The sequence below is a fragment of the Astatotilapia calliptera genome, chromosome 16, assembly GCF_900246225.1.
Source record: "Astatotilapia calliptera chromosome 16, fAstCal1.2, whole genome shotgun sequence".
In the NCBI taxonomy this organism is placed as follows: domain Eukaryota; kingdom Metazoa; phylum Chordata; class Actinopteri; order Cichliformes; family Cichlidae; genus Astatotilapia; species Astatotilapia calliptera.
The window spans coordinates 21751612-21775849 of NC_039317.1; the positions used below are offsets into that span (position 1 = coordinate 21751612).

Sequence of the window (24238 nt, forward strand, 5' to 3'; positions counted from 1 at the left end):
GGCCATTGTAGACTTATCCCATTTCTTTCCCTTGAGAAACTTGGGTTGCTTTTGCAGTTTGCTTTTTTTGCAATTTGCTCTTCAATCAGTTTTCAGCATTTGACAGGATCTGAGCAGAGATAATGAACTGATCACTCTGTTTCTATCAGCAATCGCATCCTCAATCAACAAGTGACCACCGGCATAAGACTGCCTCCACTATGTTTGACAGATGATGTGGTATGACCTGTCCCTCGTTGTGGTACAAATTAATCTTGTTTTCATCTGTCCAAAGTACTCTGCAGGCACTGTTAGGTGCTTCCTGACAAAGTCTAATTTGGCCATCCTCTTCTTGAGCATAAGAAGACAAAACCAAGTTGTAAACCCTCCGTTTTTCCATTCATGAAGGCATCTCTTGATTGGACCTACTTCCTTCTGAGTGTTCTTGACTTGGTTAGATATTGCGAAGTTGGGAGAAACACCACAGCTCTAATTAAAATGGCGTATCATACCTTGAACGAGCAGTTCCCAGAACACCTCTAGTCCTCTGTTTGGGATGCTTCTTTTCAGGGACTGAAGGTAGCTATTGTAGTGTTCAGCATTTCCCAGCTGAGTACGAAAGATAAAACATTTAAATTCCGTTTAACAGTCTTGAAAAAACTCTAATCTACATACAGACACATAAGCAAATAATTGTGTGTTCAAGAAAAGAAACAGAGTCATAATCTTATTAAGGCTCATAATCCTAAAAACGCCAAACCAACAGCAAACACCGCATCATCATTCGCTCCTCCAAAGGAAGAGCAATGTGAATGTTTATTTACCTTAACGGATTGCTCTCTGAAAGCCTGGATACAGGTGATGCTTTTCATGTAGTACTGTGTGTTCTTGTTGCTTAGCAACTGCTCTATCCTGTGAGTCAGCTGCTGGCAGACTGGAAGGACATAAGGGTCACCGCAACCAAACAAAGAGATAAACATAATTACAGGGGCTGTACATGAGTGATTACGGTTTATAGTACAGGCAGGAAAAAAAAAAATAAATCAATAAATAAATTCTGGAGCTCACCTTCTCCGAACGGAAGAATTTTCTGTTTGATCAAAGCGCGGAAGTCTCGAGCTGGGTCAACACTTCCCACCTGGTTAGGGAATGAAATGGAAGTTTTAAAACGTGTCAGTTAAAAAAATTGATGATTATTCAGAACAGATAATAGTTATCTCCATCAAGGACACTGCGTGATGTCCTGCTGCTTGTTTGTTGACGAGAATATCTGAATAACTTCTGTCATATCCATCCATGTGGATCCAGGTGTTTTCAGGATACTTCACCACTCCACGAGAGGGCAAAAATTGAACATTTTGTGCATTTTATATGTTCAGAAATACTTAAGTTTAACTGTTAAGCCACTATCTTGATGCTGTTATCATGTGATCAAGAAGATCCAAAGACTTAATTCATCCATGCTGTAGAAGAAATTTTCAGCCTCTCTTATAATAGAGATCAACTGGATCCTGGATAAAAGAGGCCCTGTAGCCTTTACACAATCTGCTGGAACAATGTGTTGGAAATATATTCATGTGACAACTTTATCTTAAACTAATTTTCCTCCCTATAATGGTTCAGTGAGCTTTATCATCAAAATGCCCATCCACCAACAGAAAATACTGCCACATCTCAAAAGACAGCATGTTTTTTGGAAGGATGGAAGAAGAGCCATTTAAGTACCTGATAGGACAGACAAACAGGAAGGACCGAGCTTGCATAAAAGCAAGCATGAAAGGGGCGAAGTGCACCAGCGGGAGGGACATACGGTGGACAAAGTGGAGCAGGTGTGACTTAATTTCTGTTATTTGTCTCCTCTTTTCGTTCCTTTGTATGTAGATTGAAAAAATATTCATAGGGGAGGAGGCTAGCTGCAGCACAACCACAGCGGGCCCATCTCCTAGGATTATTAAGTCGTCCAGCCCTCCCCCTGATTCTCACCGAGGTAACAGAGCCTTCAGCAATGTCGGCCAAGTTATACTCCTCTGCTTCATCTTCTTTTACTTTCTTTGCCTCGGACTCCTCTGACCTTCAAATGAAAAATGGCAGCTTGTTAATATCTTGAAAGTCAATCCTGCTTTTTTTGTTGTTGTTTTAACATTTTTATAACCAGTAAATGTAAATGAATCTTGCAACAGACTACTGTGAAATGAAACAGCATAAATCATATAATCCTTTCCAATATGCATTATTGTCCATGACGCACCACGTCACAGAAGCTAAACTTACTCTTTGCCAAAAATCTGAGCACTAGTTTTAAGCTTCTTTTTCTTCTCCACTTCAGTGAGAGGAAATTTCCTCTTCAGCACGTCAAGTGGATCCTGGCAGCGTTCTGTAATAACCTCAGGACGATCAAGAGCAGCTTTCAGCCATGGCTCTATCGGAGGAAGAGGGGTACCGGGGCTTACTGCCCGATGGTGCAGACACTAAAATGATGGTAGGAGAGGTGAGCCAAACAGAGACTGAGCAGGAAGCAATTCTGGCTAAATAATAGTCAATTACTAGCTTGTTGAGCTGTAGTCAGACAGATGAAAGCTTTTTCGTCTAAGCTGAAATAACACTCCACATCTTCTTCAAAAAAAGTTGCAATCTGCCTCTACTCAGAAGTAAAAGGAGACCACACTAAATCTCTTTATTTATCTCTCTGGACTGCAGTACCTGGAAGTGCCTCTGGAAGGCAGGGTTGGGAATGCGATGGGGCTTGAACAAGTCTCTTTGTTCTCCGTTTTCATCTTCTTCTACCAACATCATGGAGTCAATCAAAGAGTCCACAGCAGACAGCTGAGCATCTACAGCAATCACACGACAATGACGGCTCATTCAAGGTTACATCTTAATCTCATTTACACTATACAGTGCAAGTCGAATGAAGTCGATATCATAGAACTGTGGGGCCACAGTTATTAGACCAGCAATTCTGAATCTGTGCCAATATAAACCATGACTTTTTTCAGATGTTTGTGTACAGTGATTTATGCTTATGCACTAAAACGTTGGCTTGAACTGAAAGAACACTTTATCTCTTCTGCAGAAACATTAAGCCTGCACACTGAGGCTGTTTTTCAGTGATATTAGAGACATCTTGCTTTCAAAATAGACAAAAGTTCATCATTTCTGTTTTTACCGATACATAATATTTAAAGCAGAGTAATTTGCAAAACTTCAAATGTACTTGCAGAGTAAGACGATCTTGGCAAAACTCACAGGCAAAAAAGTATAATTAAACAGCAGATTCACTCGACCTTTAAATATAATTTTTTTTTTGGAGGGGGGGGGGACACATGGTTGTTCAGTAGGGAAACTTAAGACTAGCGAATATTTTTGACAGTGAAGGCCTTCTCACAAGCAACTTTGTCGACCCCATCAAAATCAGTTTAACCAAAAGGCATTTCCAGTTGAAACTGGCCGACATATCCTCAGCATAACCATGTATAATATCCACAAAACTTAAAAAGAGGTTATACATACACAATACGGTAATATTATGTTGAAGCTCACTCCGCGAGGCTCCTGACTATGGTAGCCGTAATGCTCCGACAATCCATCAACCAGTGCGGCTTCGTAGCTTAGCAAAGTCGTACTAAAACATTTGACAGATTTTCGAGCGCTGTGTACCACATAAAATCGTTTCGAGGTCAGTAAACACAACCAGAATTCATACATAAGGCACACGGGATTATAAGGGGCACTGTCGATTTTCAGAAAAATCAAAGGATTGATTTTAAGTGTGCCGTATTTTCCAAAAAACACGGTGATAACGACGGCCCGCTAGCATGCTCTACCAAAAATAGTGCTTTGTTCTGTATCTGACAGACGAAAGCTAAACCAGTTCCACACCACTGAAGTTGCAGCATTTTCACAAACCAATTCTGGTTCATCTGTTTCATTCAACGATCCACTTTCGCTCTTCTCATTCTCCGTCGCCGGCACGCTTTTTCCTCCATGTGCGTATGAAAACAAAGGCACTGCGCATGCGCGTTTTACCCATATTCTATTGCGATATTTCATTTTCTTATCATTGCCCAACATTATACCGGTATTACCGTGAACGGTATGATATGGCCCAGCCCTATCCCCTAAAATAGAGAAACGGTACCTGATGGAGTAAACTTTTTGTTTTCAAGAGAAGGAAACGTGAACTGCCTGAGGTCTTCCATGAACGGCAGCTGGATGTACATCAGGCACTACAAAGGGTGAGAGAAGCATCGTTAGCCCTGTGCTAATAGCCACAAATGTAGTGAATATATACATAAAGGAAAGCGGCTCTTCACCTCAGAGTCCTGCTTGATACAGGGGAACGCTGCGCCCACCTGAGGGTTGCTGATGCGGTTAAAAGCGTAACGTACAATAGCCACCATCTGGAGTTCATTCAGCGCGCGGATAAGAGCCGACAGAGCCACTCCTGCGTGCTGCTCACGCAGCACAAAGTTGACAATACATGTCAGTATCAACATGTATTCAACAGCCGTGTAGCATTTATCTCCATTCTTACCTCATCATCCCTCGCAGCAAAGATTTTGATGATTTGAGAACCCATAAACTGATTACGACGTATCTGAAAGAACAGAAACAAAAACAGCCTCAGCCTTAGACAATAAAGCTACTTTCAGTTTTACTCACTCGGGGTTGCCAAAGCACTGCATGTTTGCATTTTTCCCTGGATGCCCCTCCTGTTGCAACCCCAAATTGATCTGTGTCTTCACAGAAAAGTAAACTACCGTGCTCTGTTTGGTGAATCCCAGCACAGCGAAGCACTTCCCATCGTGCTTGTACTTCATCTGTTCTTGATCGACCTTGGAGAAGGGAACAATGTCACTTCCATAACGAAAACCTGGGAGCAGAAAAAAGTGAACTTAAATGATCACCTGAGCTCAGAGTCCGTCTTGTCAGTAAGCACAACCAGAATTCATACATAATGCACACCAGATTATAAGGTGCACTGTCAATTTTTGAGAAATTTAAAGGATTTTAAGTGCGCCTTATAGTGCGGAAAGTACGGTAGTGGGAAAACGCAAAACTAAACTCTGTTTGAAATGGTCCTCCATACCTTGGATGATGTCGTCCTTTTGCACCTCTGTCTCATTGTCATCGTCCAGGCAGTAAACCGTTTCTCTCTTCACATCATCTTTCTGGTGAGATTGAGCATCAACTGTAATCCACATTTTCTTCAGCTTCTCATCGGTCACCTGGAGGACGCGACAAGCAACATTTCTAGGTCACAAAACACCTCACATGGAGAACATTTACATGACCGTTACTGGTGAGATAGAAATCAGAAGTTACTCATTACCAGAAAATTACATGAATACACTGCATCTTCTCAAAGCAGTGTAATAAGCATAACACAGCAAAAGGGAATTAACAAAATAAGTTTTAAGCAGTGATTTAAAAACAGTCAGTGATTCTTCAAACCCCGTACAACCTTCTCCAACCTGTACATAAATATTACATCATCTGTTTTTTAATAGTTATTCAACTGTATTCTAAGCACCAGGTATCTGTTAGAATTTTTTGAGTTTACTTAACTAAAATTAAATGAGGCTAACATATCATTTGTGTGATTGTTGTTTTGTTTTTGTTTTTTTTGGGGGGGGGGGGGGGTTTCGGGCATGTTATGTTTAACTGTCAAAGGCTTGTTAGAAACTATGAAACACATCATGCAGACTTCTGGATGTTAGAAGAAAACTAATAGGCTACTGCTCATGAATGACAGTAAAGGCAGGAAGGTGTCCTTTAAAACTAAACATGTATAACATTTATATAAGAGCTGGGCGATAGAACGATAACGATATGTATCGCGATATAACTTTTACTCGATAGAGAAATTAAGCTATCGCGATAGACCTCGCCGCTCTTGTCCTCTTAAAAAAAAAAAAAAAAAAAAAAAAAAAAAAAAAAAAAAAGGTCAGCCAATCCAAATTAAGTAGCGCAGAGCCGAACCAATCACAGCCGCAGCGTCACGTCGCGTGACTTGTTACGTACAGCACAAGTGCCAAGCCGCACGTGTGTTTGTTTGGGGGCAGCCAGCGGGTAATGGAGGAAATGAGTGTGCCGACTAGAAAAATCAACCGAGCGTGACCGAAGAGAAAACAGATGATGGTTCCAACGCCGGAGAGATTGTCAAACGGAAGAGCCATAGAAGTTCCGTAGTGTGAAGGTATTTCGGCTATTTCAAGTCTGACAAAAAACAGAGTAGCGTGCACTGTAAATTGTGCCGAAAGCAAGTCTGGAAATACAATAAACTGGTGCATGCGTCACACTGTGCGCCACGTTATTGTTTCAGTGAAATGAATTTCTACAATACTGTTAATTCTACTCTCTGCAGTGTTTAAATGCTTACATATACACACAGTTACTGTCCCTCCACACATACGACTCGGTTCTGCTTCTGTGCCCCAGCTTTGTTTACTTTTTCCCACCGAGGCTTCTAGTCTTCTGATTGGCCAGTATTTCTGCACGGTTAGGAATCTAGCGCCACCTGCTGCTTTGGCATGTTCATAGCAGCGTTTTCCTTCATTTCTGCCTTTATGTGTGGATGGGATTATTTTTTAAAACGAAAACGGAAAATCTCCGTTTTCAAAAATACCCGTGTACGTGTGGACGTAGCCTCAGTCTCTGACTGGAAGCGCTAATTCGTCATTCGGCTTTTGTCAGACTAAAGCTCAGCTATACAACAAGGAGAGATTGAGAATTTCCTTTTAGTTCTCAGTTTATTTGATATTGACAAAAGTTAGTCAGTTTTGTCTGTTCTTCTGTAAAACAAACTAAGATTTATTTTTAGAATTAATATTTTGTTTCTAAGTGGAATTGACAATTTAGTCTGTTTCGTTTGTTCTATTTTGAAACGTAAACGCTTTAGCGGCTGCCTTTTGTGTAGTTTGCAATATTTGCCTTTATTTATCTGAAAAAGTCTCATGTTCCTTAAGTACATCTACCCTGTTGAACTTATTATGGGAAATAAATATTTAAATAAAAACAAGCTGCTGATTATTTCACATTTTACTTGTGAGCAACGGCACATTTAAATCTTACAAATATAGTTATTTGGCTTATATCGTGATAGATATCGTTATCGCCTGAAATGAAAAAAACATATCGTGATATGAAAAAATCTCATATCGCCCAGCTCTAATTTATATCATCGTTTATAATATAGCACGTGTATTTCAGTAATAGCCGATTTATTTTAGTGTAGTGGTGGACAGTCACACAGCTTATGTGGGCGTTATCTGTGATACTCCTTAACTATAATTTATCCACGCTAACTTCAGTTAACCATTCAGACAGTTCTTTTGAAATGAAAAACATAAACACTCATGTCACCGGTAGGTTTCCGCTGTGCCAGCTGTTTAAATTACTGCTGCTTATGCAGTAACCATGGTAACCACGGAATCTGAGCGGCTGGATCGACGGAGGTCAGACAAAAATTTTACATGTATGATCTTAAAACAGGACACAGCCACTATACATGCTGGCCTCATATCAAGTGTGTATGTAGACTGAGTTTATGTTTGACGTTTGTTTTATATCCAATCTTAACTCTCAAACATTTAAACAGCAGCTAGTCTGCAGCTGAGAGAATACAAACTTAAACTGTCGGAACAAGTTTGATCATTTCTTGCGTGTATTAATTTGGTGATTTATTAAATGTACAAATGTTATTCTAATCTGCAGCTGAGTCTCTTACGCTGATGAAAATGCAGATACCACAGATCGCCTGTTCGACCAATCACATTCATTCCACTTTGATCTGCGACAAACTGACACGCTCATCTCTGTTACAGTGTTGCATTAAACTGCTATATTTTTGTGTTCTTTATACTGTAGATTTTCACGTCTCTGGAATAGTTGGCAATAATCATATTGTAAAATCATATTGATATGACCCGTGAATTATTCCTAGATGACCGTTAGATTAGTTTGATGCTTAAACTCTGGTTAACTCAGAGAGCTGAAGATATTGTGGATATGCTGACCTCGCTCCGTGGTGTACAGGGCAGTTACTACATGACGGAAACACCAACATTATTTCTTTTAATAAAGTTTATGCGTTTATACACAGGTCACGCTGATTATTACACAAAAACCCAAAGATCAGATGTTAATCGGATTTATTTGCTCTCTCTCCTCCTTAAACATGTTTTTAATGTTAGTTATAATTCAGAACTGGCGACTGAAACAGGTATGACACATACGAACATCAAGAAATAAAAAACAGATAAATATAACCTCCGTAAATGAAGTCAGTGTACAGCGGGGATTATGGCAGCTGCGCTTTGTCGGCAGTAATAACAGCTCGATTGCTTGCAAGGCGAGCGGGTCCCACGCTCTGCCTTGAGACTGGGCTGGGCAGACATTTCCAAAAGCCAAAGCAATGCTTTTGACTCAATCAGCGTTAACTCCGCCCCCACGGTTTGATGGGTGAGGTTGACAGATAAATTATTTAATGGTGAGAACTGAAGGAGTCAATAGTGCCTAAATGAATTAATTAAATACACCATTAAATAATTATTTAAATGTGGCAATGATTAATTAAAATATGAAATAATTAAATTAATTAAATGTGTCAAAAATATTTATTTAATTAATTATTTCCCATTTTAATTAATTACTTACAATTTTAATTAATTATTGCCACATTTAATTAATTATTTAATGGTTTATTTAATTAATTCATTATGGCAGTCCTGGCATTCCATAGATCCAATGTCCTGATGGTAAAAGCATGGCTAACACCAGAGTGCTCAAAAAGACCCCACATTAGGATCTACAACTAAAAGCTGGCTTACATCAACCTATCTGATGTGTAACTTGGAGATAGCCCTAGACATGCTTTAAAAAAAAAAGTTTAAAATACACAGTCAACTTACTGCTTTGTAGCCAATGATTCGGATGGAGAGAGAGCTGCCTATGGTCAGCTGACAGGGCCAGGCCACGGGTCGCCTCTCCACCCGCTTGAACATGCACAGCTCCTCGATCGCATTCCTACAAGATTAAAACACATGGAAGGAGATAAACTTGATCATAAATTAAAAACACTTCCACTGTTTGCCTGAGTTCAAGTCCAGTGAAATAGATCACAGATTCTATCCTGGTTCTCAAAGATAAACAACACTCTGAAAATCTAAGGAAGGAATGTTCCTTTTCCCAACATTAGAAACAGAGCAGACATTGGTGACTCAATACTGAAAGTATTTCGCGATGCTTGGTACCAAAAATGATTCAATTAAGGGTGCCATCTCTAGAATGTATTTTTTTTTAAAGACTTCCACTACATGATACATTGCAGGAAAATGGGAATGAGAGGGCAATTTTTTAAGTATTGGGCAAGAACTGGCTGAATGTTTGTAAATGATCACATACGGCAAGAACAGAAATGTTTAATTTGATATTTCTCGCACTGAAACTGAAAGCGCATTTCGCAGGTGGAGATACTAAATGTTGAAGGTAATGTTGTTTTTCCACTTTATTTTTAGAAAAATGTTAATTTTTGGGGGGAGTTTTCCAGAAATCTTGATAACTGCTTTTAAAAAAAGCATTCACAAGACTTTGGTTACTTCCTGCACCCCCTTCACAGAGATCCTCTTGATTGATACAGTATGATAACATTTTCTCTCCATCTTATAGATGCAATTTTTTCTACTTTCCCCTCCCTTACAGTCTGATTGGCAAGCTCCTCATTACTCTGTGTGCACACTCACCTGGCAAAAACAAGTAATCTAAGACACCAAAAATCAAGTTCATCCTAATTTACAAAGAACATTAATCCATTCCAGAGAACAAAAGTGTAACAGGAAGTCCACTAACCTGAAGGTGTGAATTTCATCCAGGCCGTCCTCCACATCCAGGCTCAGCATCATCTCTTTCACCAATTCCTTGTTTTTCTTCTGCTCCCTGGACAGACCTTTGCCTGTCCCCGGGTGACCGGGATCTCTTCTCTCTGAATCCCCTTGACCCTCCTTATCCTCTTCCACAGGGAAAGGCAAACTGGACATCCAAAGATTACAGTTACATCAAGAAAAAAACTAAAAGATTGATAAAAGTAACCAAATATCATGAAATCTGCTTCAATCAGCTTTACAATTCAATTTGATAAGCCTCTCCTGCACTCTGCATTTTTACCAGTTATCATCAAAATATTGATTATCACATAGAAATATTAATATTTTCATCATCTTAAGTATCATATAAAGTAATAAAACATTGTGAATGTTTATGTTTGAACCTTACAAGAACTGCACGGTGATGCCAGACTGAGTGAGGTTCTTGATGATAACCTCCAGGCTTTCTTCGTTGGTCTGGGTGTTGAGGTCAGTCAGCAGGGCAATGTTGAGACAATCATACTTTTTCCCCCTTAGAAAGGTACCATTAAAAGTGTACTGAATACAGGTTTTATTTTTCAGTGAAGTGCATGAATTATTTATGAAATACAAGAGAGTTTCTTACTTTGTTTCAGTATGAAGAAGATCCATGCAAACTACAAGGGCATCCAGCCCTGTTACAGAGCAGTTAAGGAGGCTCAGAGAAAATGTAAGCACTTTATCAATTTGCACAAAAATCTTATCCCACAGACTTCAATAAAGGGTCAGTCTTCATCTCACTAGTGCCATATATATTAGTGTTCATAAAAAACACTAAAAGAAAAATAAAGACAGGATCCAAGTTCTAATCAAAGTTATCCATGTTCCCATGGAATAAAAAAAAAGGAGGAGGACTGGATAACTGTAAAATCATGTACAGTACTGTGCAATACTCCTTCATTTCTTTATATTTTCATTCCAAGCAGCCAGACTTTATTGTATTTTTTTAAGAGTGGGCTTGGGTTATAGTTCTCCAGGATTTCTGAAGGTCTGTCACAGATTTTATTTGGACATGTTAAGAAGAATCTTATTTGGGGGGGGATTGTTTGTATGGCTACTTAACACTGACCTGTGAAACATTCAAACATGGATAAAGGCCCACATTCTAAGAAGCGCTTTGATAGTCCTTCAAGAAGCCTGGAGAACAATTCCTGAAAGAAATTACAAGAAAGCTGCCTATAAGAGTTAAAGCTGTGATAAAGTCATATTTGGTGGTCATACCAAATATTGACTTTCAAGCTTCAAATTTTCTATAAATCTCGGCACTTATTTTAAATCAAATCAAATCACTTTTATTGTCACATCACATGTGGAGGTACACTGGTACAGTACATGCGAGTGAAATTCTTGTGTGCAAGCTTCAATACCATAAGAACAAGCAAAATATAAGAATGGCTAAATCTGAGAGTTTTTTTTAAAGGCAAATATAATGAAATGATGGGCAATTCAAGACTTTTAGTACAGTGCTCTGCCTGCAGAGTTAGGTTTCTACATGGTATTAATGAAACGTGTTCGGGAGAAAGGATACAGTCACCCTGCTGACTCTCTGGTTGGACCTGATTTTCAATCTCTATCAGTAGTTCACAATCAGGGATCATAAGGTGTCGATGTACTCTGATGTTCTGGTACTGGCCATCCTGGCTCAGAGGGTTGTCTGTGGAGTCTGTGCCAAACAGGACCAAAGCCAGCTCAATCTTCGTCTCTGAAAAAACCTGACAGAGGAAGGGGAAAGCATGTTGGGAGGGTGCTAAAATCAGCCTCATTAGGGTGCTTTGTTTTATAAATGTGCAGTTGTACCTGGCGCTGGACAAACTTCTGGATGACTTTTTTGGCAAGTTCAAAGGAAGACTCTTCCCCGGGTGCAGAGTTGGACATGGTAAGCCCCACATCCATGCACAGCACCACAGCTGTCTGCAGAGGACATACTTATTTAATTTACGACACTTAGAGGTGCCAAAAACACAAAATTACTTCTCAAATGCTGCGTTAAGGTCGTGCTTTCTCATGCAGATAAGATAAAACGAGTATGCGAGCCTTGTATGCACTGAATGAGGAGCGTGACCGTTTCAGGCTGGACATGTCTCAACACGCCGCTGACGCTAAACGTCTCAAAAGTTCAAAGAAACATAAAAACAAAATGTTCCTAACGAATAAAAGCTGCACATTTAATATCGTGAATAGTATCTAACAAGCATGTATAAGTCCGTGACTTATCTCTTTAACAATTGAAGATAAAACAACTTACTTTTGAGCCTGCCATTTTTTCTTCTTTTCCCTCCACCAAAGCAAAGACTGTGTCACTTTGTTATGGATCCGGAAAGAAACAATGAACTAGGAACCGAAACTAAGTTTCTATTTACGATGAGACTTCTTCCGTAGACCTTATGAATTTATTGTGTGGATGCTTTAAGCATCCACACTATTGAGTTCCTGTTTCTCTTTATTCTTTATTATTATTCTTCAAGTTGCTTCCGTACACTTTTCGCCGTAGAACTACTTCCACAATTTTCAGCCGATTTTCACCGTTCAAATTTTAAACTATTCTGCTATTTTTGCTCTTTCCGGCTATGACTTTTGCTATTTTTTGCTATTATACTTTTTAAAATATTAAGCTTTTTTCCTTTAATTTGTCCCATTGAAATGAATGGGAAACTTCAGCAATTCTGCTAAAATTTGCTTGTTTTTGAAACTTAACTACTTCCTCATACTTTCACCTAGAACAACCATTCAAATTTTAAAATGTTCACAAATTATTGGGCTATTCAGGTATGATTCAGCTTTTTCAAATCTTTTACTGTTTTACTTTTATGCCTCTTAAAGTTTTGAGTTGCAAAATTGTGATTTTTCACAAAATACATGTGTTGTTATGGTTGCTATGCTCTTGGCTTCCAGTGTGCCACTGAAGGTTTTGCAATTTTCACTTCATGTCCGAACAACTTCCTGCTACTTGCTCAATTTTCACTCAACTTCCACAAATTATACATCAAAACGTAGGTATTTTTGCTGGCTTTCAGAAAATGTCACCATCATTGTTGTGGGATTTATAGAATTTTGGCAAATCTCCTCAGACTAACACAAGGTCAGAAAACTCTCCATATAAAGTCAATGGAGAGTTTGTTCAAAATCACCGCTGCATTTCTGTAATGAGAGGCATATTCGAATCGTCATATCTCCTTAACGAAGCAAAGTTAAGACATGAGGCTTGTCCCGGTATATCTTCAGACACTCGTGACGCTCACAATTCAAGAATTATTTTCTCACCTATTACCGTTCTGAAATGAGTTGGACTTGTTTGAGGGTAGGAAATTTGTCCTTCGCTCAGATTTCTTCAGATTTCAAACTGTGGAAATGAACCACTTTTTTCTCTCGTCATAACTTTTTGTTGGATTTCCACAGAGACCTGAAAATTTCCATGATTGTTCACCAAACCCTGCTGTCTCTTACGGTGAAAGAATGATATCGATACTCCAAATAGATTTAGAGTTAGAAAGCGTTGTTTGAGGGCAAGTCAAGGCAGTTTTTGCTTCGCTCTACTCAGTTATGGTGCATTAGAAGTCAAATATCTTTAATAATTCATATTTTAATGATAAATTGTAAACACTGGAAGATTCCCCCATCTCTTCTGAACAAAACGGTGTAAGAATGACCGCTCTAGCCCCTACGGTTAGGAAATTATTTTCATTTGTTTGAGGGGAGTCGTCACTATGAGAAATAGGCTGCAATAATCCTGTGCCTCTCTGTGCTGCGTGTGTAAAAAGAGGCACATGTTTTGGCGGGAAAAAGTACACAGGCTCTCTGATTGGTGGATTCAAATTCAGCAGCTCCCAGGCTGACCTAGAAACTTACTTCTCTCTCCCTGTGCATTTTTTTGCTGATTTTTTCATTTAACAAGTATATTTGAGGGACCCTCAGCATGTTCAGCATTTTTTCAGCTGTCCATTTTGCTTTTCCAATTTTTCTGTTTAACTTATTACTATTGTGCTAAATAATACTATTTCTGCTATTTTATAAGATTTGTGCCTAATATAGTATTTCTGCTAAATTACAATATTTCTGCTTTTTATACTATTTGTGCTAAAACATAGTATTTCTACTAAATGTAGTATTTATGCTTAATCATACTATTTCTGCTTTTTATGGGATTTGTGCCTAATATAGTATTTCTGCTTTTTATAGGATTTTTGCTCAAACATAGTATTTCTACTAAATGTAGTGTTTATGCTTAATCATCCTATTTCTGCTTTTTATAGGATTTGTGCTTAATATAGTATTTCTGCTAAATTATAGTATTTCTGCTTTTTATAGTATTTGTGCTAAAACATAGTATTTCTACTAAATGTAGTATTTATGCTTAATCATAGTATTTCTATATATTTCTGCCAGGTCCCCAGGCAGCCAATCCTCTGTGAGGACTGAGAAATTCAAATTTTCAAATCAGGGCCTGCACGGCTTCCCAGCCAATCATATATGTGTCCTGAGGCATTCAAATTTGCATATTGGGGCCTTCATGGCTTCTAAGCCAGCCAATCATATCTGAGGGCTGAGGAATTCAAATCCACAAATCAGGGCCTGCACAGCTTCCCAGCCAGCCAATCATGTATGTGGGCTCCAGGTATTCAAATTTGCATATTGGGGAATTCGTGGCTTCTAAGTCAACAAGTCATCCATGTCATATATCTCTAAAAATTCATATTTTAATGATAAATTGTCAACACTTGAAGATTCCCCCATCTCTTCTGAACAAAACGGTGTAAGAATGACCGCTCTAGCCCCTACGGTTAGGAAATTATGGTCATTTGTTTGAGGGGAATCCTCACTATGTGAAATAAACTGAAAGAAGCAGGTCTATGTCTCTGTGCTGCGTGTGTAAAAAGATGCACCTGTTTTTGGCGGGAAAACGTAAACAGCCTCTCTGATTGGTGGATTCAAATTCAGCAGCTCCCAGGCTGACCTAGAAACTTAGTCCTCTCTCCCTGTGTGTGTGTGTGTGTGTGTGTGTGTGTGTGTGTGTGTGTGTGTGTGTGTGTGTGTGTGTGTGTGTGTGTGTGTGTGTTTAGTGGGAGAGAGAGGACCCTGCCCTTATTTGACAGCATATCATTGTAGGATTTAAATTGAACATAGTTAGACTGGTTGACTGGATTAGAGCCTGTGTTTGTGTGTCCCTCTGTGCATTTGTGTTTCAATAAGTTATTACTATTCTGCTAAATCATAGTATTTCTGGTACTTTTCGGTACTTGTGCTAAATACAGTATTTCTGCTAAATTATAGTATTTCTGCTTTTTATAGGATTTGTGCCTAACATAGTATTTCTGCTAAATTATAGTATTTCTGCTTTTTATAGGATTTGTGCTTAACATAGTATTTCTGCTAAATTATAGTATTTCTGCTTTTTATACTATTTGTTCTAAATTATAGTATTTCTGCTTTTTATAGGATTTGTGCTTAATATAGTATTTCTGCTAAATTATAGTTTTTCTTCTTTTTATAATATTTGTGCTAAAACATAGTATTTCTACTAAATGTAGTATTTATGCTTAATAATAGTATTTCTATATATTTCTGCCAGGTCCCCAGGCAGCCAATCCTCTGTGAGGACTGAGACATTCAAATTTTCAAATCAGGGCCTGCACAGTTTCCCAGCCAATCAAATAAGTGTCCTGAGGCATTCAAATTTGCATATTGGGGCCTTCGTGGCTTCTAAGCCAGCCAATCATATCTGAGGGCTGAGGAATTCAAACCCACAAATCAGGGCCTGCACGGCTTCCCAGCCAGCCAATCACATATGTGGTCTCAGGCATTCAAATTTGCATATTGGGGAATTCGTGGCTTCTAAGTCAACAAGTCATCCATGTCGTATATCTCTAAAAATTCACATTTTAATGATAAATTGTTAACACTGGAAGATTCCCCCATCTCTTCTGAACAAAACGGTGTAAGAATGACCGCTCTAGCCCCTACGGTTTGGAAATTATGGTCATTTGTTTGAGGGGAGTCCTCACTATGAGAAATAGGCTGCAATAATCCTGTGCCTCTCTCTGCTGCGTGTGTAAAAAGATGCACCTTTTTTGGCGGGAAAATGTAAACAGCCACTCTGATTGGTGGATTTAAATTCGGCAGCTCTCAGGCTGACCTAGAAACTTACTTCTCTCTCCCTGTGCATTTTTATGCTGATTTTTTCATTTAACAAGTATATTTGAGGGACCCTCAGCATGTTCAGCATTTTTTCAGCTGTCCATTTTGCTTTTCCAATTTTTCTGTTTAACTTATTACTATTGTGCTAAATCATACTGTTTCTGCTATTTCATAAGATTTGTGCTTAATATAGTATTTCTGCTTTTAATAGAATTTGTGCTTAATATAGTATTTCTGCTTTTTATATGATTTGTGCTTAATATGGTATTTCTGCTAAATTATAGTATTTCTGCTTTTTATAGTATTTGTGCTAAAACATAGTATTTCTACTAAATGTAGTATTTATGCTTAATCATACTATTTCTATATATTTCTGCCAGGTCCCCAGGCAGCCAATCCTCTGTGAGGACTGAGACATTCAAATTTTCAAATCAGGGCCTGCACGGTTTCCCAGCCAATCATATAAGTGTCCTGAGGCATTCAAATTTGCATATTGGGGCCTTCATGGCTTCTAAGCCAGCCAATCATATCTGAGGGCTGAGGAATTCAAATCCACAAATCAGGGCCTGCACAGCTTCCCAGCCAGCCAATCATATATGTGGCCTCAGGCATTCAAATTTGCATATTGGGGAATTCGTGGCTTCTAAGTCAACAAGTCATCCATGTCATATATCTCTAAAAATTCATATTTGAATGATAAATTGTCAACACTTGAAGATTCCCCCATCTCTTCTGAACAAAACGGTGTAAGAATGACCCTTCTAGCCCCTACGGTTAGGAAATTATGGTCATTTGTTTGAGGGGAGTCGTCACTATGAGAAATAGACTGCAATAATCCTGTGCCTCTCTGTGCTGCGTGTGTAAACAGAAGCACCCGTTTTGGTGGGGAAAAGTGCACAGCCTCTCTGATTGGTGGATTCAAATTCAGCAGCTCCCAGGCTGACCTAGAAACTTACTTCTCTCTCCCTGTGTGTGTGTGTGTGTGTGTGTGTGTGTGTGTGTGTGTGTGTGTGTGTGTGTGTGTGTGACAGGGAGAGAGAGAGAGAGAGAGAGAGAGAGAGAGAGAGAGAGAGAGAGAGAGAGAGAAAGCCTTTTAATGGGATGATCTCATTGTAAGATTCAAATTCAATATATTTAGACTGTGACTCCCTCTGTGTGTGTGTGTGTGTGTGTGTGTGTGTGTGTGTGTGTGTGTGTGTGTGTGTGTGTGTGTGTGTGTGTGTGTGTGTGTGTGTGTGTTTAGTGGGAGAGAGAGGACCCTGCCTATATTTGGCAGCATGTCATTGTAGGATTTAAATTGAATATAGTTAGACTGGTTGACTGGATTAGAGCCTGTGTTTGTGTGTCCCTCTGTGCATTTGTGTTTCAATAAGTTATTACTATTCTGCTAAATCATAGTATTTCTGGTACTTTTCGGTACTTGTGCTAAATACAGTATTTCTGCTAAATCATACTATTTCTGCTTTTCATAGGATTTATGCCTAATATAGTATTTCTGCTAAATTATAGTATTTCTGCTTTTTATAGAATTTGTGCCTAACATAGTATTTCTGCTAAATTATAGTATTTCTGCTTTTTATACTATTTGTTCTAAATTATAGTATTTCTGCTTTTTATAGGATTTGTGCTTAATATAGTATTTCTGCTAAATTATAGTATTTCTGCCAAATTATAATATTTGTGCTAAAACATAGTCTTAATTTAAAATTACAATATTCATAGTTCATCACAGTGTCTCTGGTAAATCACAATATTTCTGCTATGTTGTACTATTTCTCTAAATCACAGTGTTTCTGTAATGTTTAAGTATTTTTGGCTAAATATATTCTTTCTGTTATCTTATACTATTTCTCCTAAATTCTTGTATTTTTGAGAAGTTATCATGTTTCTGGTAAGTTACAATATTTCTGCTAAGCTATTGTATTTCTGCCAAGTATTATATTTCCTCTAAGATATTGCAGTTCTGCTAAGTTATTCCATTTTAGCAAAGTTCTTTTGCTTCTGCAAAGTTTTTACAATTTCTGCAACTTTTCAGCTTTTTCAGCTACTTTTTGCATACAGCTTCAGCTTTAAGCATCCACACTGCATTTTCGCAGGAAATGCAAATTTTTCTAGTTATTGATTGTTGTTCACCTTAAATTACAATGTTATGTCAAGACCACTTTTGTGGTAGTAAGACTGAAGAGGCGGTCCGATAAAAGCTAAAATGAAATGTAGGTCAAACGCCCTCCGGCTAACCGCGCGCCTACAATATGCAAACATTTCCGAGCTGTGGTCAAGATTTCAGAAATACTTAATTCATACAAATAATAATTCTAACTAATCACTGAAAATACAAAATAATATAACAACATAAGTATTAAAATAAAATAATAATAATTTAAAAAAATACAAAATCTGCGCAAATTTTAACCTTGTCATCCCTAAATTGATTGTTTTGTGTTTTATTTACTAACGTTACTTAGATTTTTCATTTGCAATTATAATAGTTTTTGTGAAATAATAAGCCTGACTTCCCTACATCAAGATATTGAAATCAAACCCTCCTTTTAATGTTCCCTCAAACCAGCCCTGTATGCTCAGAAAGGTTATTAAATACATAATTTTATTATCTTCGATCATCCAGGAGCTATGTTCAGCCATGACTCACAGGTTTGTGCCTTTAGACTTAAATCACTAAACATGGAGATGTGTCTTTTTAATATATGCATTAACACAGAGCTTGTGTATTTTAACACCCCAACTAGAACCTAAATAGACTTAGGCCATAAATGTAACAAATCAGACATTTAAAAAGTGGCCACAGCAGAACAAATTAGCAAATGTTAATCTGACTGTATTTCTCATGAACTTATTGTATTTGGAATGGTTGCTGCATAAGGATTTTAGATTTTGTTCAGTGAGTATTGCAGGATAACACTGGGGTGCCAATAATCTCAATTTAAAGCACCCCTCGCCCCCAGAGAGCCATCTGCATTGCTGTGCACCATGCAGGGTTTACATGCTGACTCTTGTCTTTGTCTGCTGATTAGAGTGACTCGCTGGTTTTAACGATACAGTAAATATTAGTCTGTAGTTGAGATGTAATAACACAACACTTTATTTCACTTGTGTAAATGTTTGCATCATATAGATTCACAACATGTAAAACTGCATCACTTAACCCAGCCAGTCATATCCATAAACATTTCAACAAACATTTAGACCATCTGGATGTTTTAATCCAGTCTTGCTTGAATTTCAATCAGTTTTTTTTGATAGCTGTTTACAGTACATATATCTCAAAGTGCTGAAGTATAAAAACACCTAGCTAGAACATCTTCTAGGCTTAAATATAGAAAGCAAATTGAAGTAATATGTAAAATATGTGAGCATGGAAATGTAACAGGAATTCTTCAACTTCAGCTTTTTTGTGTGTGTGCGATTTAAAACTGTGAAGACAACACAAACACTTGTTTTAATGCTGTTCAACGTATGAAAACATGAACAAAAAAAGAACAATCTGTCAGCTTGTTCTCACTATGGCTTTGTAACTGCTTAATTAACCCTCAATAAGAAAAGAGGCATTGGTCTCCTTTCCTTTCAATCTCCATGCATTGTTTAGATACCTTGACTATGTACAGAGTCCAGAAACCAACAAAAACTCACAGGCCAGAATTCTTCTTACCCCAGAGTGTGATGTAAGGATCATATCATGACTTTTAATTTTTAAAAATCCCTTGCAAATAAATAATCAGCAGTGGATTAAGCTAAAGAGACTCCTTGGAGGTCTTCAGTGCTATGAGATAATTATTGTTCAGTTATACATAAAAAAATAAAACTTTTAGTTGTCTTTTACTGGAATTGTTGTCACCAACAAAAACATCACTTAGCCAACATTTTCCTTCATCCAAATGTGTATTAACCTACAACAAAAAAATCCCAAAGAAATGTACGGAAAATGGCTCATCTAAAGTCCAGGCTTTTAAAGAAAATAAATGCATGTCTTTTAAACACTAAACAACATACACTATTAAAGGACGAAGTACCAGACCACCTACACCTACAGTAGCCGCTCAGCCATGAAAACCCATGCCACAAAGCTCCAGACACACAGTTTTTGTGCTTCTGTATTGAAGCCAGGGGAGGTTTGGACCTCTGCAATATGCGCCTCAGCACTTGGTGACCCATATGTGACCTTATGTGACCTGGCTGTGGCAGTGGTTCCTAAAAGCTTTCATTTTGCAGTGATACTTACGGTTGATTGTGGAATATCTAGGAGGGCTGAAATTTCACAAATTGTCCTCTTGCAATGATGGCTTCCTATTATATCACCACACCTCAAATTCAGCAAGCTCTTTACAACAACTCATTCACAATTATTTGTGAAGGCAGATTGCATTGCTAGGTGCTGGAATTCAAAGACTCAAGTGGTATGACCCAATACTTTTGCCCATACGGTGTATATGTTGCTCAAAACAAAAGATTCATGCATTCTGTAGTGACTGATGGCTGTGGGGTTGCATGCTATAGGCAGAGGAGGAAAAGTCCAATTTTATGACAATGAATCTGTTTTTTATGGTCACGCTGCCCCTTAAAAGGACAGATTTTCACACTGGTGCTCTTTGGTGTATATTTCCACTAAAATCAGCAACTCACACAAAGTAAACCCACACCACTGCCAGGGGACGGTCACCCCCTTTGCCCATTTTTTATGCCAGCCTCACTCTAAATCCACCTTCAAAGTGATTATGATTACTTCACAAAGACAACAGTGTTGCCTTTGAAGGTATTTTTGATGGCATTGAACAGCACAGTGATCATATATACTTAATGCAGATATTTACAGATGAAGTGAAAGTTGATGTAAACTCTCAGGAGTGTGTGCATATCAGTGTCCACGCCTTAGCTGTGAAAACCAAGGTCCATATGTTTGAAAAGGTCTTTGAGTGGGAGTGCTGTTCCATAATTATTGGTGGCTATTTAGTGATCTGTGAAAGCTGTAATGAACCTGTAATCAAAAAGAAAAGTCCCATAATAATTACTCCAGTGCTTCAACTCCAATAATGCTAGGTGATAGCAGTTCAGCACCAAAGGAGAGTTCAGGCAGTGCTTACTGTGTGATTATTAACAAAAGAGACATTTTGAAATAGTTTTAGAAAAGAAATTCTAATCAAAAGATAATTTTCTTACTCCTGTGGCTTTCAGGAAAGTCTCAAACCCTTCATTAGCAAAAACATAGATAGTAGTGGTGCTCATTTTGACACTCAAATTATTCAAATAATTCCCAACTTTGACCACATTAGCAATATGCTCCTTGAGCCCAGTGCCCACTACTTCACACTGATGACGTTTGGGCAAGTTCACTGGGTGCCTTGCTCTGTAGAGTGCCAGAAACAGTGTCAGAGTCAAGCAACTCCACTATGCTGTATGGCGAACAGTCTTCAAGCCCCAATTTCCCACAGGCCCAGCCACAGAAGCCTTTCTCCAGGTCGCGCACCGCCTGCCACCACTCACTGAAGGCCCAGGACACCTGCACCACAGCAGAGTACAGAGCCAGTGACAGCGCCAAAGGCATGATGAGCATGGGGTAGAAGATGATAAGAAAGGGGCATATTGTTATCTTGTGCCAGAACGTCCGCTCCTCATTGTACACCAGGAAGACATTGTACCAGGTGAGGGTGCCGTAGTAGAAGGAAGTGATGAACGAGAGGATGAAAACCACAGGTGCGCACGAGATGCTCCACAGGACCACATGGGGTCCCTGACACGCACCTAAGCTACAGGTGCGCTTGGAGCCTTCGCTCGCTTCGCATGCTGCATCAAGACGCTCCCTCGACTTGGCGAGTTCCCTGATTTCCTTCTCTGTCAAAGTGACGTGTATGTCCACCACCTGACCCTTCTTCTTTCCACGCGTAATAGTGCCAGTCAGGGTCACGTAGCGGCTGTCTGGAGGAAGACTCCAGCCTGTTCATACAGGATATGACATGGAAGTTAAGCAAGCGACACACAGGGAAGCCCAAACGTAACTGTAAAAAAGCCTGTGCAGTGTGTAAAAACATAATAACAGAACACAATCATTTGCAAATCTCATTAACCCACATTTTGAATCTGGACCAATAAACTGAAAATTCAAATTCTTTTTGGAAAACATGGGCACTGAATGCTCCGGACTACAGAGGAGAGAGATCATCTGTCTAAAAATCAGCGTGCAGTTCAAAAGCATCTCTGATGGGGTTCTATTAATGCTTGTGGAATTGGCAGTTGGCACATCTGGAAAGGCTCCAGCAATGCTGAAAGATAGACACAGGTTTTACAGCAACATTTTAGAAAAGGCATCACATATCTCAGTGATACAACACTAAAGAGTTGCATCCATTACAGCATGGCTTCATAGTAGAAGCCTGCAAGGATTGTTGTTGAAAGAAAAGAAGATGCTACAGTACACAGTGGTAAACATGGCCCTGTCCCAACTTTTTTCAGATGTGCTGCTGCCATCAAATTCAAAATCACTTTATTTTTTCTGGGTATGTTTTCTGTGTTGTATTGTGAATAAAATATGGGTTTATGAGATTTTCAAATCCCTGTATTTTGTTCTTATCTATACTTTATACAGCATCCCAGCTTTTTTGGAATAATGGTTGCTGTAACACTGAAGTCTATTTTGTGCACAAATCCTGTCCTACAGTACTAACATCTGACATGTTGGGTTCATGAGTTTAACAGTGTGAGACAGCTTTTTCACCTTCGCCTGTGGGTGTGCAGAGGAATTTAGTTCCCTCCTCAGTGCTCCTCTCTGCTCCTTCGTCTCCTCCTTGGTCCTCTCCTGGTGCCCTCTCCATTTCAGACCGATAAACAATGAAGGACTCAGGACGTGGATCTTTCTTCTTCTTCCTCTTCCTCCTCATGGAGGGTCCTACTTCCCCATCATCCGCATGGCTCCCTGACACGTCAGACCTTAAGGAGACCATCTGGGGGCTGCCTTCCCCCTCAGTCTGAGGCTCCTCTACCTGTGCCATGTTCTCTCATTCATCCAATCCAACTCTTACTCTGAGGCTACTGTTTGGATGTGTTATGTGTGGAAATGAATAATGAAATTCTAAGCAGCATACAAATCTCCAACCATTGCATTAAGCCTTTACTCTGATGACTAGCTGATTGCAAAGTCATAAAAACATACACACTAGCACACACAGACACACACACACAGAGCGTCATTAGGAAAAACATGTTTTTAAGCTCAGTGTGTAAGCCTGTGCCCACTGATCCTGGCCCAGATTCTGCACAGTAGCCTATTTTTGCTTTATGTGCTGATGTCAAATGTCATGTTATCATTGATTTCATGGCATCTCATGGTATGGCATGAACAGGAAACAAATAGGATATCACAAACAAAGCATGACACAATTGTTCAAAGGGGGGGGAGGGGGTCTCTTTGCATGACAGCGCAGCAATATAGGCTGAAGCTCAGGCTAATATAATCACGTCCAGACACATGATAGGGGGAAAAAATAAGGAATTTAAAGAAGGAAATGTACAGTTGGTCCAAAACAATGCATGTTTTTCAGAAGAGGGGGTGAAAGCGACAATGAAGCCCTTCATACAGCTGATCCCCTCCCATTTAAATCCCACCCATGTCCGCTCTTTTGTCTGCAGCCGGTGAATGTGCTCTAACCACAACATTTCCACTGCGGCTTCATCTTACCTTCAATCTGCTGGACGAGCTCCGTGTAGATTAACTTGCACCGTGTGAGAATAAATTACTGAATCTGCCTGACACACAGGAGCAGAGCCCGCAAATTTCAGCGCTGTGTTTGTGTCCATACAGATGCGCTACGCAAAGCGATTTCCAGAATAGCACTAGTCCCGCCCCTCCAACCTCTGCCGCACACCAATCCCCACCATCCGTGATCCTCACGGCTGTCATGTGAACAAGGAAAAAATGATGATGTGGGAAAACCATCATAGTCTAATATAATTCCCGGGTATTATATTAGACTATGATGTTTTCCCCACATTTTTCCTACAGTGTAATGAATCCAGTCCTTTTTGGCCTTTTAAAATATCATTAAAGAAGTGTTATGTTATTCTTGTTGCAATTTCCTCTGCTCAATTGGCCAGATCACTCTTTTTTTTTTTTTAACGCAATTTTAATATCAGTAAGACTTTTGAGTGGTATAAGTGAAGGATATAAGTCACTTAAGTCGCTAAAAACTGATTGCAGCATTACTTTGGGACAGGAGTGC

General features: G+C 39.0%; 3 protein-coding genes across 3 annotated transcripts in view; 1 reads left to right on the plus strand and 2 right to left on the minus strand.

The window, feature by feature from the left end:
• Nucleotides 1–1956, plus strand: part of LOC113007686 (collagen alpha-2(VI) chain-like) — a 22633-nt gene extending 20677 nt beyond the window's left edge. Inside the window, exon 28 of the mRNA XM_026144508.1 lies at nt 1861–1956. Within this exon, the coding sequence (XP_026000293.1) occupies nt 1861–1879 (19 nt within the window). The 3' untranslated portion in view covers nt 1880–1956. The remainder of the gene's footprint in view (nt 1–1860) is intronic.
• The window catches only part of xrcc5 (X-ray repair complementing defective repair in Chinese hamster cells 5), a 13620-nt gene extending 1367 nt beyond the window's left edge, over nt 1–12253 (minus strand). Inside the window, exons 1-18 of the mRNA XM_026144509.1 lie at nt 12127–12253; nt 11679–11792; nt 11410–11593; nt 10468–10516; nt 10252–10374; nt 9829–10008; nt 8892–9006; nt 5069–5207; nt 4740–4852; nt 4514–4576; nt 4293–4430; nt 4118–4205; nt 2680–2810; nt 2251–2447; nt 1963–2050; nt 1048–1117; nt 804–913; nt 492–588 (exon numbers count right to left, since the gene is read on the minus strand). Of these exons, the coding sequence (XP_026000294.1) occupies nt 492–588; nt 804–913; nt 1048–1117; nt 1963–2050; nt 2251–2447; nt 2680–2810; nt 4118–4205; nt 4293–4430; nt 4514–4576; nt 4740–4852; nt 5069–5207; nt 8892–9006; nt 9829–10008; nt 10252–10374; nt 10468–10516; nt 11410–11593; nt 11679–11792; nt 12127–12141 (2014 nt within the window). The 5' untranslated portion in view covers nt 12142–12253. The remainder of the gene's footprint in view (nt 1–491; nt 589–803; nt 914–1047; nt 1118–1962; nt 2051–2250; nt 2448–2679; nt 2811–4117; nt 4206–4292; nt 4431–4513; nt 4577–4739; nt 4853–5068; nt 5208–8891; nt 9007–9828; nt 10009–10251; nt 10375–10467; nt 10517–11409; nt 11594–11678; nt 11793–12126) is intronic.
• A 7211-nt stretch (nt 12254–19464) lies between these two features.
• tmem169b (transmembrane protein 169b) lies at nt 19465–23878 on the minus strand. Its single transcript, XM_026145776.1, has 3 exons — nt 23698–23878; nt 22738–23175; nt 19465–21959 (listed from the first exon to the last, which is right to left on the minus strand). Exons 2-3 carry the CDS (start codon nt 23009–23011, stop codon nt 21331–21333), a joined length of 903 nt encoding a protein of 300 aa, XP_026001561.1. The 5' UTR covers nt 23012–23175; nt 23698–23878; the 3' UTR covers nt 19465–21330.
• Nucleotides 23879–24238: the final 360 nt, after the last annotated feature.

Coding starts and splice junctions, on each gene's coding strand:
- tmem169b (XM_026145776.1), bottom strand. CDS start 23,011: ATGGCACAGGTAGAGGAGCCTCAGACTGAGGGGGAAGGCAGCCCCCAG. Junction 21,960..22,737: donor CTGCACACCCACAGGCGAAG/GTGAAAAAGCTG, acceptor CTGTATGAACAG/GCTGGAGTCTTCCTCCAGAC.